Source organism: Acomys minous (assembly GCF_964271855.1).
Source record: "Acomys minous genome assembly, chromosome: 3".
Taxonomy (NCBI): Eukaryota; Metazoa; Chordata; class Mammalia; order Rodentia; family Muridae; genus Acomys; species Acomys minous.
The window spans coordinates 138,940,809-138,960,664 of NC_140485.1; the positions used below are offsets into that span (position 1 = coordinate 138,940,809).

At 50.5% G+C, this 19,856-nt stretch overlaps 1 protein-coding gene across 2 annotated transcripts in view; it reads right to left on the bottom strand.

The window, feature by feature from the left end:
* The window catches only part of AGPAT4 (1-acylglycerol-3-phosphate O-acyltransferase 4), a 97,417-nt gene that overhangs the window by 1,287 nt on the left and 76,274 nt on the right, over positions 1–19,856 (bottom strand). For both annotated transcript variants that reach the window (XM_084778003.1, XM_084778002.1), the window contains exons 3-8: positions 18,717–18,886; positions 7,988–8,149; positions 7,619–7,772; positions 5,465–5,567; positions 2,889–2,964; positions 1,358–1,556 (exon numbers count right to left, since the gene is read on the bottom strand). In XM_084778003.1, coding sequence (XP_084634129.1) covers positions 1,358–1,556; positions 2,889–2,964; positions 5,465–5,567; positions 7,619–7,772; positions 7,988–8,149; positions 18,717–18,886 — 864 coding nt within the window. The remainder of the gene's footprint in view (positions 1–1,357; positions 1,557–2,888; positions 2,965–5,464; positions 5,568–7,618; positions 7,773–7,987; positions 8,150–18,716; positions 18,887–19,856) is intronic.

The following is a 19,856-nucleotide window of genomic DNA, read 5'->3' on the forward strand; positions in this document are numbered from 1 at the left end:
GTGGACAGGGACAGGGAGGGCAGCCTGTGCACACGGAGAGGTGTCTCTGATGGGACACTTGTGGGAGACTGAGACAGAGAGGTCAGCACCTGAGTCTGGCATCTTGTCGGCAGCAGACACAGTGACATAGAAATGGTAAGAGATGTGGTCACTGATCCAGAGGCCGCAGGAAGGGGAGCAGTGCAGGCACTGAGCAGTTCTGGGGAAATGCAGGATTTGGCTGGGCACAGGTGCAACAGCAAGGCACAGTGGTGACTTCTGGGAACCTTCTGAATGACCACAGCACCCCAGGCCAGGTACTCAGAGCACTGTGCACTTGCTTCACACCCAGGTGAGCCTTTTCCCAATCCCTCCTCACCTTTAGGGAACATAGTTCTCTCCTTTTCATAGAGGTTGCCTAAGACCATTGGAAGCCACAAGATATTTACAGTATGATGATTCACAACAGTAGCAAAGTTACAGCTATGAAGTAGCAACAAAAATAATTTTATGGTTGGGGGTTACCACAACCTGAGGGAATGTGTTAAAGGGGTACAGCATTAGGAGGGTTGAGAACCACTGGTGCCTTGATCCTTAAGAGATGCTGTCAGCACCAGGCTCCAAGTGGGAGTCTGTCCTGAGACACCTCCTGTTTAAGCCCCTTGCAGTGCCTGCACACCACAGTATTTTGTTTCACAGAAATAGCCAGCCTGTTTGTTCAGGGCACACACATACCAGTCTCTTGGCCTTGGCTGATGCCATTTCTCCTCAGTCATGGTAAAGCTGAAGCTGCCCATGCTCCCATAAGCCTCAGGATCACACCTGGCCTTCAGGTGGCAGGGGAGTGTCACACACAGGGCAGTGACAAAGGCAGCAGTGTGCACACCGGCTTGGTGTAGGGGAAGCACTGGGTATATAAACCTTCGAGAAGAATGAAGAATGCCCTTTCTAAGCTCCCTCACGTAAGCCTAGCTAGCCACCTGGTTACAGGGGAGTCCCCTGGGAGGGTCACATGCAACTAGGTCCCTCAAGATCTATGCCATGCCTTCCGAGAAAGGAGAGAGCCAGCAGAGCTGTCTGCAGATAGTGTGTGTGTGTGGGCGGGGGGTGGGGTGGGGGGGGAGGTAGATGGCAGTCCTGAGTGTTTAGAGAGTCGTTACACCATGTCTGGGCTTGGAATTCCAGCCCCACATCACACCGTGTGGGCTGTGAGGTTCCTCCAGGCACACCTCTAGACCCCAGATGGCACTGGGGGCCCAGCCTGGCCCGGCCCGGCCCTTGTGGGTGCTGCTCAGCCGATAAGGAGCACCCCCAGACAGAAATCTGGACCCTGTCACGCATGCTGCCCCACTTTGAGCCTCTCTGGCTCTGCACTCACCCATACAGAAGATGAGGACCAAGCTAGCCAGTGTCACCGAGGAGCCACTGCTGACCATGCTGACGAGGAACTGGAAGAAAGGATAGAGCAGCAGCGATGCCCAGAACAGCCAGTTGACCAGAGCCCAGGGCCGTCGTGGGGGCACCAAGGGAGTCTCGGGGAAGACCCCTGTCCTGTAGTATTCCTCCTGAAAGGCATCCTGGGGGGGACAGGAGAAGTGCCTCAGACAGCGTGCTGCTTTCCAGGTGGTACCTACTCGGCCTCTGGCAAAACCTTATGCAAAGTGCTTTGTGGGCAGCCGCTGTGGATCTCCAGTGCTATCTGGCGTCCCCTTCCTCCAGTGACACAGGGAGACAGCTGCCACTGTCCTTCCTGTGTGCAGGAAGGAGGAGCTCGAGCTTGGGGCTGGCCAGCCCTAGTCATACTCACCGTATCCCAGGCACTGAGGCAGCACAGCAGAAAAGTGGGACAGGCCTCAGCCACACACAACTAAGCATATACTGTACTGGTCACTCTGGCCTCTCAAGTTTCCCATTCGCCTGTCTGCGGCCTTGGAGCCTGGAGGACAAAGGGCTGGGGATCTGCAAGGTACTGCTCACAGAGTTGTATATCCTTGCTTGGGACGCCTTGCATTAGGTCAAGTTAGGGCAACGAGAATTAGGCTCTCCTTGGCACTACTGTCTTTGGAAGGGAGGAGCCTGTGAGAGGCAAGGCTGTGCCCAGGGGAAGAACAAGCAGGAGGCGCTGGGCCAGGAGAGGGATGGTGACCCTTCAGGGGTCACACTTCGAAGTGACATAGGCACCAAATAGTTTGCTCAGGAGCAGTTGAGCCATCTATTACTAAAGCGATCTCTCATAGGGAAATGTGCCTGGGTGAGAGGCCCAAAAGGAAGCCAGGGCTGCCAGACCCCTGTGAGAGCCATTATAATGGTTAATAATCAAGTGCTGTTTGAGCTTGTTGAAGGGGGCCTCCATAACTGTGCTGCGGGTGGCTGGTCCCTGACTCTGTGACAGAGAAAGGAAAACAGCAAGCACCTAAGAGAATTAAACACGCAGAGCCCTTCAGGACATCTGGAAAATAGATCATTTCCAGTACAGGTGACTGTTGTTTATGCCAGGATATAAAACTGCCCTGTCAGGAAGAGGACGCCAGAAGCTCACCCATGGACAGAGAGCACAGGTGAGAACTCCAGTGGGACTGTCACTCAGGTGGTTCCTGCTGGATGCTCTACATCCCCGGTTGAGGACGTTTGCTGTCGGTCTCTCTACTTGCTGTTCCCTTCCCTTCGCTTGCTGCCTGTTAACAAACTCACTCAAGACTTGAGTCCAGCGATTGCCGCTTATTCTTTGGACCATACAGAACAGCCAATCCCCCTGTTGCTCCACCCGTGATGGTTTTACTTCGTGAGGCCACCTAACAACGCGCTTTGCTATGTTCTCTTACTGCTTGACATGTAGATCGCTGGGGGCACCACTAACTGGCTCCCAGGGTCCGCCCTTCAGCACGGCATCTCGGCCCCAGGGCACCCACCTTCTCCTGGTAGAGCTTGTGTAGCCAGGCAGAGCACTTCTCCTCATCCTCTGGGATGTCTTTCATGGGGATCCTCCTGCAGAAAAAAAAAAGAAAACAAAGAAAGAACCGCACTGAGCACTCGAGCCATGTTTCTGAGCGACAGTTCCTGCTCCGTGGGCCACTTGCCTATGCAGACTAAACCATGTGGAGGTGTCGAGGGGGCGTCCATGGGTGAAAGTCCCAAAATGCAGCCATGGCCAAGCTGACTCAAGCAAGGGATGAGACAGTGACATAAGAGCCGGGAGCTGGCTTTTCCCATCTTCTACCTCTCCCCAAGCCTGACACTTGCTCCTGCCAAAGTGCTGTGTCATTTTCCTTGGGATACAACTCAGTAAGCGCAGAATCCATGCTTATGGGGCAGCACCCTATCTCTTTCTTCAGCTAAGGAGAAAGATTAATGGCAGGCTACCCACACAGTACCTCCCTCCACTGGGGCACAGGCACATGGAGGCATCTGCCTGTCGGAACCTCAGGCTGCCCCCGGCATGTGAGAAGGTAGGGTATTGGGACAGAATAGGGACCTCTGTATTACTCTGCCCCTGAGTGGGTGGCTGCAGGCAGGGGCTGGCAAGGGTGGAGGCTTGTCTGTTAGCAAAGAGCCCCACCTTGAACAGGGAAAAGTAACCTCCAGGTGGCTTGCCCCATATGCTCTTGGCCTACTGGCTCCTGACAGTTCAAGGATGTCGGCTTTGGTCCATGGACAAGTGTATTTGTCACAGTTTGCCTTGGGACATTTCACACCCTAGTGTCCCAGAAATACCTTACTTAGTAAGGACTTAAAAAAAAAAAAAAGATTGACCCAGAACATCATAGGGGTTTGGAGAAAAATCTGGGATTTTTTTTTTTTCATCTTGTCAGTAGTAAGCCACCTCTGTTAGGCTGATGGCTTCCTTGTGGGGCAGTATTCTCCATCAGTAAATTCTTGAAATTAAAATCCCTGCAAACTTCTCTGAAAATGCCCAAGGAGACCTTTTTGGTCCCCGCATGTCTCCTTGAAATCGACACTTCTTTCTTCTTGTGATCTCTGATTCCAAATAAGATCATTAAGTAGGCCTTAGTGCAGAGGGTAGCAAGGCCTTCTTCACTTGTATGGCTGGAGATTATGCAGTTTTACTCTTTTTAATCACACAGTGGACAGGAGTGCCCCAGATGCGTTAATACTTTCTATGGCATTGGGATATCGCCTGTAGAACATCCTAGTCATCTTAAGTGGGTTACTACACATGGACAGGTGTGTCACGGAGCGTAAAGACTCGCCCTCAGTGGCTGTGAACGCTTGCTGGCTTTGGTGGGTAAACTTGAGAGTTGGCTGTATACTCTTACTCCAATTCCCACATATGCTCCAGAGAACTGCAGTCACTAAGAAAACCCCCAACCCCTACCCCTGAGGACAGTCAAATAATCTTGTATCTTACCAGGGTCCAGCTGAGTGGCACTCTTCCCAATCGAGAAAGGACCCCCTCTGTCTCTGACTGTGGGGGTAGAGGGAGCATCAGTCTTATCAGGTGGCAATGGGCCCTTTGTGTCTGCCATACACTGAGCACTGTGGCAGCCTGTGTCGGCATTGTTATAAATGGAAACTGATGGTGCTTCTTCGTTTTGTGGGAAAGCTGGAAGAATTTCCAGGCTCTCAGTGCACAAAAACATTTGTGTATTTAAACACTTCGAGTGACATGGCACAGTGCTTACCCATTAGGTTTTCATCATGTGCTGGGATTTGGCATCTGGAGGGCTTTTACCCAGAAAGCTCTGTACATTTCTCTACTTCTGTGTGGATGTTTCAGGGGCTCCTGGATAGCCTTCAAAGATGGCTACAACACAGGGAACCAGTGCCACCTGACCCAGCTCAGACTGGATTTTAAGAGTAAGTCACTGCCTTATTGAACAAATAGCCCGGTGGCTTCCTGTCTGATGCATCGTCCCATCATGGTTCCACTACTCTTGGTGACAGTATAAGCCAGTAAACAGGCAGAAAGAAAGAAAGAAAAAAGAGGGAAGAAAAGGGAAAGGAAAAAATGGCTTCTTTTATCTTTCCAAAAAGCAGATCCATCTTCCTAGGAAATGTGTCCATAAAGAATGACGGACAGAAGCCGGGCATGATGGCGCACGCCTTTAATCCCAGCACTTTGGGAGGCAGAGGCAGGTGGATCTCTGAGTTCGAGGCCAGCCTGGTCTACAAAGTGAGTCCAGGACAGCCAAGGCTACACAGGGAAACCCTGTCTCGAATAAAAACAAAAACAACACAAAGAAAGAATGACAGGCTGGGCGTGGTCTTCCCTCTGTCCACCGTGAGCTCTGTAGGAGGAGTGATCTGGTGAACTGATGAGGAAGGAGCTGGGAGAGTCCTCCCCAGGGTATTCTTGGCAGTAGGGTGTGCCTCTTCACTTCATAAGACAAATAAAGGACCAGAAGTTCAGTGGGAAGCAGACTTCAAGCGGGATGCTAACCGGATGCCTCTGGAAGGCAGCCTCCTTGTAGGTTAGCACTTAGAAACAAGCCCTGCCTTCCCTAGGTAGGAAGCAGGTCCAACTCACCTGACGTAGCAATCAGCGTGATATTTCTTTCCATTTAAGACTCCCAGCAGTGTTGGGTTTTCATTGTTTCTGAAATTGAGTGTACAGTCATATACAGCTGGGACTATAAGACAAGACAAACACAAGGCAGTATATAGCAGGTGAGGCTGGTTCTGCTTGGTAGTCACACATACTGGAAGACGTAAATAAGCACACTGTAACCTGTCTACCCACGACACGCGTGATAGCCATCTCTCCCTTGGGCTTTCTTAGGTTGGTCACTCGCTCTACATTGAATGAACGTGTGCCCATCTGTTGTAATCAGAAAACCAACTATAAGAGAGTCACAGAAACAGTAATTCCTGTGGTCACGTGGCCTTCAAAGCAGCGATGACTATCAGAGCTAAACTAACAATGACAGTAATAAATGACTTTCTAGTAGGCAAAGCCCATCGCAGTTGCAAGTGCCGAAATTTGATGAAATATGAATAGAAGATCAATTAGATTCATCTAAGGATGTGTCTGTTATAGAACTATTGCCATTTATATTTTTAATATAAAGTTTATCAAGTAGCATTTTATTTTGTAGAAAAGATTTATTTTTTTAACTATGTAGATGCATGTATGTGTGGGTGGACATGTACCTGAGGCCAGAAGAGGGCACTGGATCCCCTGTGGGTGGATTTACAGGTGCTTGTGAGGCACCCAAGAGCAGTGATGGGAGCCAAATCCCAGTCTTCTGCAAGCCCAGGAAGCACTCCTCCTGCTAAGCCATCTCTCAAGCCCCACTGTAACCCTTTCTGTGAGCATCTTTGTTGCCCCCCCATAACATGTAAATCCTGGAGGGAAGTTGTTCTGTCAGCATATTCCACGTTACATGCAAGCTCGCTGCGGGAGCCCCGGGACCTGGCTCAGGCTCAAGAAATGCTTATTGGGTCAAGGAACGGGTGATCTATGACAAAGAAGGGAGTGAATGAAATGTGGAGAAACATGGTGGAAACAGGTGATCTCTTACTAATGTGCTAGGCAGCAGAGAAAGGGGAGAGCAGAGGAGTCTCAGGGTGTGGCTGGAAGTGGCGCCCACAATGACTTCTTCCCAGCACCGGGCAGTAGGCTTGGACACACCACTCCATAGTCCACACCTACTCCTGGAGAGTGGCCTCAACAATGCCATCACCAGAGTGGCTGAGGTGCCAGGCACAGCTGCAGGTCGAGCCCACTGTACTCACAGTGGATATGATCATGACCCTGTGCTGAGAGCTTTACGTGTATACACATCCTGTTAGTCAACGTAGGGGTAGGGGAGGGGGTCATGGAAACTGTATATGGTACCCGGATCACTTGCAAATGTGAAGAACAAGGATTCAAATGGGATAAAATCACCACCCATCCCCCCCACCCCACCCCCGCCACCTCTGATGCCTGACCCCCTGCAGGTCTGTAGGGATGGGAGAGGGTCCCCATGCTGGCTTGAAGAAGTGCCCAGAGGCAGTGTCCAAGGACACAGCCACTCTCCCTGTCATTGGTGGGCGCTAGCCCGGAAGATATTTAACCTGTTGATATCCTTGGTGCCCTGGCTAAATCCTTGATGTGGGCTAAGGAAGTCTCCCTCTCAAGAGATAAAAACAAGGCTATAGAGGCTATTAGCATGGAGCCAGAAGCCGCGTCTGACCTGCCTCACCTTCACACTTGAAGCTGTGCCAAGTCCCATCCAGCCCAGGTCAGGAGTCAAGCCTCATTTGGAGCCCCAGGACCAGGGAGTAGGGATGTGAGAGAAAGCGATTACATGGGAGAACAAGAAAACACGCTCTGAACTGAAGAGGAGGATGACAAAGGAAATGGCAGGATGCCAGGGGCAGGCTCCCACTGCTTTCTTTGGTTTTTATCTACAAGTGGTTTGAGGCTCCAGACTCATAGGCCAGCTGTCATAGCGTATGGGTCAGGTCATCTGCAGGTGATTGGCAGAAATAGACAAGCCAGAGATGACCTCAAAGGCTCTGCAGCCATCAGGCCACCTCAGGGGCCTTCCAGGGATCCCGCACTTTCTGCGTGCAAAATGCAGTCTCACCACTGACCAGCAGAGGGCAGTATTCACAGCCAAGCCAGACTGTCCCCTTCCACTTTGCCTAGGTCCCACCTTGGCTTGAAGACCCCCTGTTTAGCCATCATCCTTACCTACATCCCGCAAGCACTTCACAGTGATAGCAAAGCCCTTGGTGCGCGGCAGCAGGTGGTGCTTGAGGCTGGGCAGCCCCTTGGCTTTGGCCACTTGCATGCTGATCTGGTGTTTCTTCTCTGTGAACCGTGTGCCCTCACAGTGAATCAGGAACTGGGAAGCAAAGGATGATGGTCACACAGGGGATCCCACAGTCACACTTGACCCCACGTCAGCCCCGTGTCCTCACATTACAGAGTCCTAAGGTCCCTCACAATTCCAGGTCACACTCAGTTCCGTGTTCACACATGTCCCTGAACGTGACTCCTATGTGTGGTGGACCCATAATTCCACAGGAGCCAGACAGCACACTGCCTGTGCCTACACACCAGATACTTCTCTGGGTAGTCCCGGAGGTGCAGCAGGCTCTTGGCGACTGTCTGCCGATCTTGCTCCCACTTGCGCGTGCAGAAGATCATCTCCACGAAGTACCACATCCAGCCAATGATGGGCACGTAAGCCAGTTCTTTCTTGGCCAGGACTTTGGAGTTCTGAAATAGAGGAAGAGCCTCAGGGTGCCTGTGAAGGTGATAGAAGTTACCTCGTGGCTGCTGGAGATCTTGGGGGCCAAGGGAGCAAAGGCTGCAAACCCAAAGCCTCTGGCTTTGGAGCCCTTTCGAACTGCATTGCCCTGAGGTCAAGGTCATACTCATCCCTGGAGGTGGGCAGTCCATGGACAGGGGTCTATCAACCAAAGGGTATAGAGGGTTGAGGATGCTCACATGGACCACAGCCCTCCTAGGTGATTGACATCTGTGTGCTCACCAAGCTCATCCTGAAACTCTGTCTGGCAAGTCTCTGTAACGCCATCCCACAGATCAACCCATCAGCATAGCCACTGAGTTCTTACAGGCAAGGCCAGCAAGGGTCATGTGGCAGCCCAGCAACTGGAGGCCGGAAGAGTTTGAGGCCTCTAGCTGCTGTCCCATGGCCACAGTTTGTGGGCACCAGGGATGGGGTGGGGAACTAGGGATCTAATGGGGCAAGAGGTCAGGGACATACAAAATGACTTTTACCTTGCTGGATTTCCCTTCACCCCCATTGTGTGTGTGTGTGTACATTCATGTGTATGAATGCAGGCATGTCATGGTACACACGTGGAGGCCAGAGGACAACTTGAGCTGTGAGCTATCTGTCCTTCTAAGTTGTCTAAAACAGCCTTCTTGTGATATGTCGGCCTCTAGGCCAGGATAGCTGGCCCACGGGTGTCCGTGGATTCCCGTCTCTACCACTCATCTCCCTGTAGGAGCAGGGGGGTTACAGACACTCACACTAAGGGTCTGAGTTGTACAGAAGTTAGAGGGACCCACACTCAGGTCCTCATGCTTGCACGGCAAGCACTTTGCCCACTGAGCCATCTCCCCAGCACCCCCAGCTCTGCTGCCATCCTGTCTGTGTTTCTGTCCTTCACTCTGGAATTGACTGAGATGGCCCCTGACTCTTGAGACGGATGCTCATGTTGGTGGTGTGGCCAGTTGAAGGCAGCAGAGCACTGAGGACAGCTGTCTGTCTAGTCACAGTCCTGAGCCTTAGCAGCCTCGAGCAGAGCTGAGAGCAGATGCTTTACATTGCTGCCTCCTCCCTGTCCCTTCTTCCGGTCTTCCACTCAGGCTGGCCTCAGCCATGAGGACACTGTCAGCATGTCTATCCTGCTCGCGGCCCTCAGGCAGACTTCTGAAGAGGACGCTCCTACATCTACCCCCGGCTTTTCTTCTCAGGCCAGAATAACCTTCAAGTCTCAGAAGAGAGAATAAACTGCCAGACTCCTGAGAGGGTCCTGCTTTTGTGCCTGTCACCCTGGAAACCAAACTGTCTTTGGGGGGTCACAGTTCTCCCTGGGAGCCCATTGCTCTGTGTCCACACTATACTTCAGACTTTAGGGCTCCCTCTTACTCCTGTGACAGGGAGGGACATTCCTGCTGGCCCTCACCTTCCCCGCCCCCCATTTCCCACCTCCCTACCTAAAGCTTCTATGATGAAAGCAAACAGAACCAAACAAAAAAGCTTCCACTGACAAATTAAGCTCTTCTTCCTGGAAGGTAAAACTATTTTTAAGATCCTATGTATGGTATCTTGAGACAATTACATGTGGCAGTGCTCAGGAGCTGCAGGATGACCCACACTGCCACTCACAGATGCTATTGGCTCTAACACCACTGCAGCTACTAGGCTGGATGGGTGGTCAGTCTCACACAGCCAATCATTGCTGTGTTCTCCAGTGTACTTCCTGTCCATGGTTCTCGTATGAGATTCAAGTGGGTATTAGCATTTGTCCTGGTGAACTGTGGGGTCCAACTAGAGGAGGCGACTCAAGGGACTGTACTCCCATTACTGTCTTACATCACCAAGAGTCACTGTAACATCCCACAGAAAAAGCCTTCCTTGACTACAGTGTGTACTACACATCAGACAATATGTAATAGTACAGGTAAGGCTGCAAGACAGAGTGCAAGGGCCACTCTGCTGCCCACTGGTGTCAAGGCCGTTCTACTGGCATGAGGCCTAGCATTCGCCTGAATGTAGAAGCAAGCCAGCTGCTACCTCAGGCTGAACACTAGGCAGAAAGACAATGTGGTCCACAGAGCTGAAAATGCTCACTCCCTGGCCGGCCCACTACAAATCAGATTTGTCAACCCTTAATTTACAGCCACCAATATTCACTCCATATAAAATTCTCATGTTACGCTAAATAGGAGATGAATTGATGGATGGGGGCACTATGCGAAGATACTTCACAAGTTAACTCATTCATGACTGGCATACAACAAGGTGTAAATATGTCTAGGAACATCTAAAATCAATATAGGTTAACCCACAACCACCATGTACTGAAGTGTCTACCTTGGCTAGTTTTGTTTTGTTTTTGTTTTATTACAGTACATCCTACAATTGAGAAGTTGTGGAAATTTTCTAGAAGCCATAGAAAGGGGTGGGGGGGGGGGTGTAAAAGTTAAGGATGTAGGCGGAGGCATAAAGGTTGAGAAGGATGTCATTACCATGGGTGCTCCACCTTGCCAAGGAGGACATCACCCGTCTCTCGGAGAACACAGCCATTCTCCAAGCCGGAACTTAGCATCTCCAGCTAAGACAGAGCAGCACGTGACCAGATGGCCATAGAAAGAACTGCTTTAAATAGCAGTAGGGCCTGGCATGCCTTAACCCTCAAATTTGGTGCCTTTTACCTCTCCTCACTACCAGAGTGCAAATGAGAGCCCTTCTAGGTCTAAGACAGCAGCAGCCTGCCAAATGGAAGATGCAAATCAGCGCCTGGCTTGCAGGTTAAGACATGTGGCCAGCACTGTCCAACCCCCCCCCCCCGGGGTCTGGCAGAAGCCTGCTCAGGAAAAGGTGCTTAGTGGCCTGAGGTAGATCTCCCAGACCTGCACAGGGAAAAGGAGAACAGAATCCTGTGTATTACCCTCTGACCTCAACACACACACACACACACACACAGGTATCATGTCATGCATGAACGCGTACATGTGTGCATACACTGATGCACACTATAAATAAGTAAACTTAAATTTGTTTAATTTCTGAAGTTTAGTGACACTGCTGTTGATCAGGAGATGTTGTTGGGATTCAAGTGGCTGAGGTGCCTATTTAACATATCAAAGCGGACCTGGCCTCTGGACTCTCCCAGCATCCCTCACTCCCTACCTGAACTTTCCAGACCAGTGTCTGGGCTTCCTCTCCTTCAGAAGATCTTCACCACATAAGCCAGACATTTTGGTTTCCTTTTCCTCTCCTGCTTTTCTGTCACTGTCACTTGTCATTTTGTTCTTAAAAGTTTCTTTCTTCTCTTTTGTAAAATTTCAATATAAAATAAATTGGGTCATTTCAGTGAAACTTTGAAATAGGTGAGATGTTTGTTAAGCATAAGCAGGTCAAGGCCGGATGTGGTGGCACATGACTTTAATCCCAACACTCAGGAGGCAGAGGCAGGCAGATCGCTGTGAGTTTGAGGCCAGCCTGGTCTACAAAGTGAGTCCAGGACAGCTAAGGCTACACAGAGAAACCCTGTCTCAAAAAACCAAACCAAAAACCAAACCAAAAATAAAATAAAATTAAATTAAAAAAACAGGTCAAAAGGCCACACTTCATTTTCTTGCATACAAACTAGAGACAAGTAGCAGCAAGTCTGATGATCTCAACAGATGACAAGCAAGGCAACCAGCTTAGCCTTGGTTCCCACTCATGATATGGAGGTTACTGCAAACAGTAACCTCGAACTAGCCATTCCATGCCAGGTCCCCCTTTAGGCTAGGTATGGTACCAATGCTAGAGACACAAAGGGATGACCTGGAGGTCGGCAGAGTCTAGAGGCAAGCAGCAATAGCACAGCGGAGATTTGACAGGTCCCTTCCCCAGCACAGGCTAAGCAGCTGGCCTCCTGTGAGATCCATGTGCACAAGGAAGCTCTGGAGCGATGAAGGAGATGAGAGGCAGAGCTTAAAATGGTGAACCGGGCATGGCCGTGGGTATCGCAAGGTTGAGGGGCTGTATTCTGTGGCACATCTTTCTCACAGTGCTGGCCCTGCTCTTGGCTTTCCAGGGCCTCCCACACAGGAAAATGCTGTGAAATGCTGGGGAGGGTTTCCTACCCGAAAGTCCCAAGAGTCTGTCCAAACAAAATGAAGTCTGTTCCTGATTAGTCACAGCCCCGGGGGGAATGCACAGACCGAATCCGAAACCAAGCACTCTCTAAGAATGTCTCTCTCGGGCTGGAGATGACCATGTATCGTTTATCAAAATCAAGCCCAGTGTGCAAGGTCCTTTAGCACTGAATTAACATTTCCCTCAACCCAGCCACTTCCCTCCCCTTGGCAAAAGTCCCCAGACTTTTCTAGATTTGACAGGTGTACAAAGTGTAGTGAGGAGAGGAGGGAGGTGTTTTGGTGGGCAAGAAGTGGGCTAAAACCAGCAAGGGTGTTTTTCCACCCTGACTCTTCTCTGTGGAGCTGTGGTGGCCAGAACCAGATAAAAAGAGTTCCTGTCCTCACCCCCACCCCCATCACCCCCACCCCCATCACCCGTGACCCCCATCATCACCACACCCACCCTCATACTATTCTGAAAGGCTGGCCCAGATACTTCTAGAATGGCCTTGGGTCAAAGTATCTAGGAAGATAAGCAGATGCTATTGGAAAGGGGGGGGGGGGGTGTGAGGTAGGTGTAGATAGACAGACACACAGGACCCCTTATAGGCAGGAGATAAGAGGACATCTTCCTTTGACATGTGCCCGGGTGTGTAACCAACTGAAGGAGTTCCAGCAGCAGGTGTGCAGGGGCCCTGGGCAGAAATAGATAGGGGTGTGTAAGGGTAGTTAGTGGGGAGCAGAGCTCTTCAGAGCAGATGTTACTGGCTGGGGTACTTTGCAAAAGAAGTAATGGCCAGGTCTGCTGTCAGGCATCCTGATCTCTGCCTGACTCACTCCTGGCCAGTTTGGGCTATGTAAATGGCTTGCCAGGGGTTCTGTAGAGGAGGCCCTGCCATGCCTAACTTGGGACTATATTTTAGGGCTGGCTCATAAAGAAAAGTTGTGCTTCTATGAGCTGCCTGGGACTTTTCCCTACCCAGGATTCAGCTGGTCATCTTGTAGGGACCATTTACTGGGTTCCTTACCCATGTAACACCAGGTCTGTCCACCCCCACCCCACCCGCAACCTCACCTGGCTCAGTACATGAACGTTCAGGGCCTAAAGTGGCACATCTGTTTACTCCAGCTGTCACAGAGGGGCCTGCCAAAATCTGCAGATAGGGTGCCAATTAGTCTTGGCTGAGATGTTGTAAGAAATTAATTATTAGGGCCCACCTTCAGTAGGAAGTGCACTTAGAGCTCAACAGAGTCAAAGGTAAGCAGGAGCTGCTGGCTACTCTCCCCTAGCTGATGGCTGGTGGCCAGTGGCCAGCCTCGGAGCTCTGAGAGTGGCAGATGTTGTGAGTCATCTGCTGCATGGCTGAGCCCACCATCAGAAGAGAGGTCACTCTCAAACATCAGGACACTAATCACCTGTTTTGACTTTTTCTTTAGAGAAAGAGACAGGGAAAAAGCATATAGTTGGGTAGTAGGAAGGTGGGGAGGAGTTGTCTGGAAATGTATTTTTAAAACTTTTGAAAAGAAATAACAATTCTTTTCTTTGGCCAGTTCTTTGCACAGAGAAATGTAACAGATTCTAACCTGTTTGGGGGCCACATTTCCTTATACTGCCTGAGTGATATTTACGAAGAGGTGGAAGTGAGGGTCTTAAACAAAATGCCACGGTGTGGTGGGTCCCGTGGACCTAGAGGTTTCCCTCGATGTGGGCTGTTCTCCGAGTTCATCTCTCACAAATGGAATCTGACAGAAGGTTCCGTCACACAATGCCCTGAGTGCTTGTTCCCACCCTCTTTGACAGTGCATATACCCTGGGTGAAGGGGCTACTGCTGTGCCCAGAGAAACCCTCCCACGGACCATGTGTCAGGGACTGGGGCATAGACAATGAGCCTGTGACTAAGCTTGGAGGCTAGCCAGCACATGCCAAACTTTCAGATGAGCCCATCACTCCGGCAATGACATGACCACAGCCTTGGGCGCTCTCTGCTAGCGGCCCAGCGGACTGGTGCCTGCCTTCCCAACAAAGCAGGCCGAGCCAACAGTCTGCATGCCTGAGCCTCACCCTGCTCACTGTGGAGGCCACAGGCTGCCACAGATGACTATGACGCATAACTTCATCAAGGATCTGAAGTAGAATCTCCCAGCTGGCCTCACAGCCTGCATGCCACAGCCGAGAGGGCAGATAATGAATAAGCACTGCTTAGGGCAGCCTGTCAGCACATCAGTACTGGGCCTGGCACCACCCAGACGCTCCACAGTCTTGACCTTGGCGCATTCGAGCTTGGCTGAGGCACAAAGATAAGCAAGTAGGATTTGAAGCTTTCAGTTAACTGTGCCTCATGGTGGCACACTCCTCAGCTATCCCTAGGTCACACTTGGCCCCCCAGGGGAAAAGGTCAGCCTATGTCTGAGAGACCTCTTGTATGGCCTTTGACCCCTGCTCCCATTCAGCACTGATAGTCCAGTCCTCGTCCTCGTCCTCCTCCTCTTCCTCCTCCTCCTCCTCTTCCTACTCCCTCTGCCATCCACTCCTCCTGTTTTTCCTCCTCCTCTTCTCCCAAAGCCTTGCCGTCTATGCAGCAGTCGCGCTGGTTGCTTCTCTGGTGGTTGGGAGAAAATGGGCAAGTGACTCGCCTCCCCTCCCCTCAGTTCTTTAGGGGACACTGCCCTGGCTTAAGGTCTGACACCTGCTTGCTGAACCTCTTGGTGGGGGATCTCCCCAACTCCTAAACTCCAGCCACCACCACAGCAGAGGGGACGTCACACCACTGCATTACCCATTTGCATCCAACCTAGGTTATTCGTGGTTAAAGACAATCAAAATGAAATGTCTCTGAATCTAATAGTCAGCTAAGAAATCAAAGGGTACATCTGAAGTCCGTGGCTGGCAGGAAGGGGGTTGGGAGGGGGAGGGGGCGTGTTCTGCTTCCGTACATCTGTGTCTTACCCAGAGCTCAGAGGTGGATAGCTTTCCCAGGGCTCAAAGCTGGGACAGTATTTATTTTCCACGAAGGTCTGGCCTGTATACCCATCAGACCGAGATCCTTCTCTAGCCCGGGGGTCCCCTCTCTAGTTCTCGGTCCACGATCTTCTTATGGGCTCCCTGTCACCTTTCTGGGCCTGAGTCCCCTTTCTATGTCACTTCTCCATGTACCTTATGTCATTCTCTTTGAGTGTGCGCCTCCTTCTCCCTCGCTGCGGACTCTTGGCCACAGGCCTCTCCCTGGATTCCAGGCCATGAGCAAGCCTTTCTGAACTTCACTGTCCTGTAGCTCCATCCCCGACCTCATAAAGGCACCAGTGATGCCTGCTCCTCGTAACAGTGCTGCATTTACCCATGAAGTTGGTTCTGCTACCAGGCGGCCTGTGGTTTCAAGTTCCCAAAACATGGCTCCAGCTCTGACCTTGCTTCTTCCAAGGAAAGTGGGGACACTTTGGAATCGGACTTGCCCGTTGCTTCCATGCAAACCAGACAGTGACTAAGCTAGGATCTTACTTAGTTTTTTTTGTTTGTTTGTTTGTTTTTGTTTTTTTAAAGATTTATTCATTATGTATAGTGTTTTGCCTGCATGTAACCTGCAGGCCACAAGAGGGCAACAGATCTCATTATAGATGGTTGTGAGCCACCATGTGGTTGCTGGGTATTGAACTCAGGACCTTTAGAAGAGTAGCTACTGCTCTTAACCTCTGAGTGGTCTCTCCAGCCCCCTTACTTAGGGTTCTATTGCTGTGAAGAGACACATGACCACAGCAGCTCTTATGAAAGAAAAACATTTAAATGGGGCTGGCTAACATTCAGAGGTTTAGGCCATTGCTGTCATGGCAGAAGCATGGCAGCACACAGGCAGACATGGCGCTGGAGAGGCACTGACAGTTCTCCATCTGCACCAGCAGGCAGCAGAGTGACAGACACTGGGCCTGGCTTGTGCATTTGAAAACCCACCCTGAGTGACACGCTTCCTCCAACAAGGCCACACCCTCCTAATGCTGCTCCCTGGTGACCAAGCACTCAACTCTAGTAGCCTATGTGGGACATTCTTACCCAAGCTACACAGTGTGTAAGGATTAAAGCTGTAGGGCACAGGGTCATACTGCTCCCCTGGGTAGAGCAGGGAGCTGAAAGGCCTCATAGCTCCCCCACCACCACAGAGACCCCTTACTTAGGGAAAGGCCACACATTCAGAATAGAAAAGCCACCACAGCCACCTGGAACATCCAGGAGATTGCCAACTGCCTCCAAACACAAGATGGCAGGGACATGGTAGCTTTCTCCCTCACCCCTGGCTTCAGTCACCAGGGCCAATGTGGTCTGGAGATGTAAAATGGAACATCCCAAAGCCACATGCAAAGTTTAATACTCTGTCACTAAAGATCATGGCAATAATTGCTCTGTCATGGTTATTATTCACCTGTCACCATCCTTATGTGGAAGTTAGAGTCTCAGGTCGGAAACACACACACACACCAAAAGAAACTCAACAACAACAACAACAAAACATCACACAGCACATATAAGATCTAATATTACCCACAGAGTCAGTCATCTTTGGCATGCCTTGTGTCCCCATGGAGAAAAAAGGGGACCTCTATAAAACCTCTGTACTAGAAATTTCATTTTTGTTCTGAAAACATATTTGGATACAAATTCAAATGCATTTTCTCTCCCCCCCCTCTCCCTCTCACACACACATACACACACACACACACATCGCTGAAGAAACAAATAGAAAAACAAAAGCAATGCTGTTGACAGAAGGTTCTTCACCTGCTTGAAGGAGGCAGAGGCCGGAACTTTCCAGCCCCTCCCTCCCTCCATGGTCACAGCTCTGTCTTCTAAACCTAATGGCCCTATGTGCCTGTGCTACCAAAACCAAGTGTGCTGTGAGCAGCGTGCCCGCCTACCTGTGGGCCGTCATTCCAAAAGCAAAACTTCACCTCCACGTTCTCGTGAAAACTTCTGGGTCCTTTTCCACCCTGGGGCCAACACATGTTTGTTCCCATCACAATATCTGAAGGCCGTTGGTGACTTTGATTCATTAATATGATACAGGCTCAAGCATGACACAGCTCAGTGTGTTAAAGATGACAAAAGCCAACCGAAAGCCAGGATGTGGCATGCAAGAAGTCAAACTAATTTTTGAGGGAAAAAGAATTTAGGGACAATTCCAAACGCTGCTACTGAAACTTTGCCACACAGAGACTCAACATTCTTAAGCCGGCAGTGATTCAAAACTGGGTGAATTCTGTCTGTGAGCTAAGCAATTAAGGGTAGAAACCGGGGCCAAACTGGACAAGTTCCAGGTCAAATCCAACTACAGCTGGGTGGCCCTGAGCAGACTATGCAAACTCTCTAGCTGAGGTTTTTGTTTTTGTTTTTTAAAGGAATGGTGGTATATATCCACTCACAAATGCTTCTGTAAGGATTAAAACGTAAAACTTACGATTGACTTGCTTGGTATGTGGTGCAGTTAGTTGGGTATGCCCTGCTATTGCTCACAAGATGTTAGTCCTGATTCTAAACAGAGTCTAGAGTCATGGTGGGCAATACTGTCAACCTGATGGCTCTATTGCAGCGGCTCTCGACCTTCCTACCGCTGCGACCCTTTAATACAGTACCTCATGTCGTGGTGACCCCAACCATAATATTATTTTCATTGTTACTTCATAATTGTAATTTTGCTACTGTTAGGATCATAATGTAAATATCTGTGTTTTACAATGGGCTTAGTCGACCTCCGTAAAAGGGTCATTTGACACCCTCCCCCAGGGGTCATGACCCACAGGTTGAGAACCACCATGCTGAGATTCTCCCAGGAGCCGGGGTTCCAGGCCACCTCTGCCACATTCTCCAGATTAGACTAACTGAGCTGGAATGACTGACCCAGCTTTACTGTGAGTGGTACCGTTCCACGGCCCGGGGCACAGCCCCCCCCCCCAACCCCGGAATGAACTGAAGGGCAAAAAAGAATCAAACAAGCTAAGCAGAGGCATTCGTCTCTCCACTTCTTGGCCGCAGAGGAAATGGACTGACCGGCTGCCTCGAGCTCTTGCTGCCAGCCTTTGCCACCAGGGTGGACTCTGCCCTTCTGTTGGCCACAACCAGCCTTTACTTCCTTATATTGCTCTTGTCTGGGATTTTGTCACGGCAAAGAGAGAGGTAACCAATATAAACAGCTTGAGAGCATTTCATACTGTACACACACACACACACACACACCCTCGCAAAACAAAAACAAAAGCGCCTTGCCAATGTTAGGCAGCTTATGGCTCTAATCCTGACTCTCTGGGAGGCTGGGGTAAGAAGACAAAGTCTGGAACAGCCTGGGCTCCATAGCAAGATTCTATGTCACCTCTGCCCCCTAAAGAAAAACAACAACAACAACAACAACAACAACAACCTTCGTTAATTCCAAAGAGACTGAGAGCAAAGTGAGAAAGGTGAAGGCATCGTCCACTTACCCCCAGGATCCCAAGGCGCTCAGCCAGGCTCCAGCCACAGAGAAAGTCGATCTCGAACTTGTGATTGAGAACCACAATGGCGTTCTCCTTCCCGTAGTAGGGGAAGGCCTTCGGGTCGGTGTAGAGGGTGCACGCTGTGCCCGACCACCAATCAAGAAGCATAACCAGTTCTGCAACAAACCACAAGTGTACACACGTTTACTTCACCATCTCAGGGGCCTGGGTCTCCTTTTCTTGGGCCATGCAATGAGATAACGCTGCTCCCAAGGCTAACGTTGCAGAGCATTGCAGCCCAGACTGAAGAGGTTTGACAGGATTTCAAAACAAGACATTGCAAAGGTCTGCAGGGAAAGAGGGCACTTCCTGGTAGCCGGTTCGTTATGCCTCCTAAGTAGCTTACAAGAAACGAAGTCAGAGTCTAGATTCACGCACATCTGTGTCTTTGTGCTGACTGAACGAGTTGATGCGTGTTCTGGAAAAGGACTGGCTGACATACTTCGCAACTCTATCAAAGAGCCAAGTCCTCCTCTCGCACTACGACGCTCGACCAGCAACCATGGTGGAGGGAAACACAAGTTTCTCCATGTCGGTGACACGGTAACTCAGGGCTGTCACTCTGGAGGCTTCAACAAAATGGTTGCCCTTGGGGGGTGTCTTTATTCAAGGCAGCCAATTCTATTGAGTCTGGCCGTGTCAGGAAAACACTGCGTGGAAGCTCCAAACATGGAGTTGAACGCTGAGTGACAACGCAGCCCCCTGAGGGAACCTTTAGAGCAGGAGGTGTTGGCATGTAGGTGTGTGTTATACGAGTTCTCTATGAAGGTTGCACCCTTGTTTATAGTGCTTATTGGGGGTACACATTGTGTAGAGGGCTCCCACAGACACCCCACGCGCACACACCCAAAGACAAGTGGGTCTGACCTTGGCTGCCCTGGAGACACCTTTCTCTCCCAGACTGCAGGCTGAATCTGGAACACTAGAACCATCTACAAGGCCACATGGTCTCGGTTCTAAGCAGTGGCACTGGGGGTTTCCATAAGCTAACCCTACGGTTCCGTCACGTCTTTATCTTTAGGATCTAGACACCTCAGGAGGTCTTGTGAGAAAGGCTGGGAGTGTCAGGACCACTCAGGTTCCCTC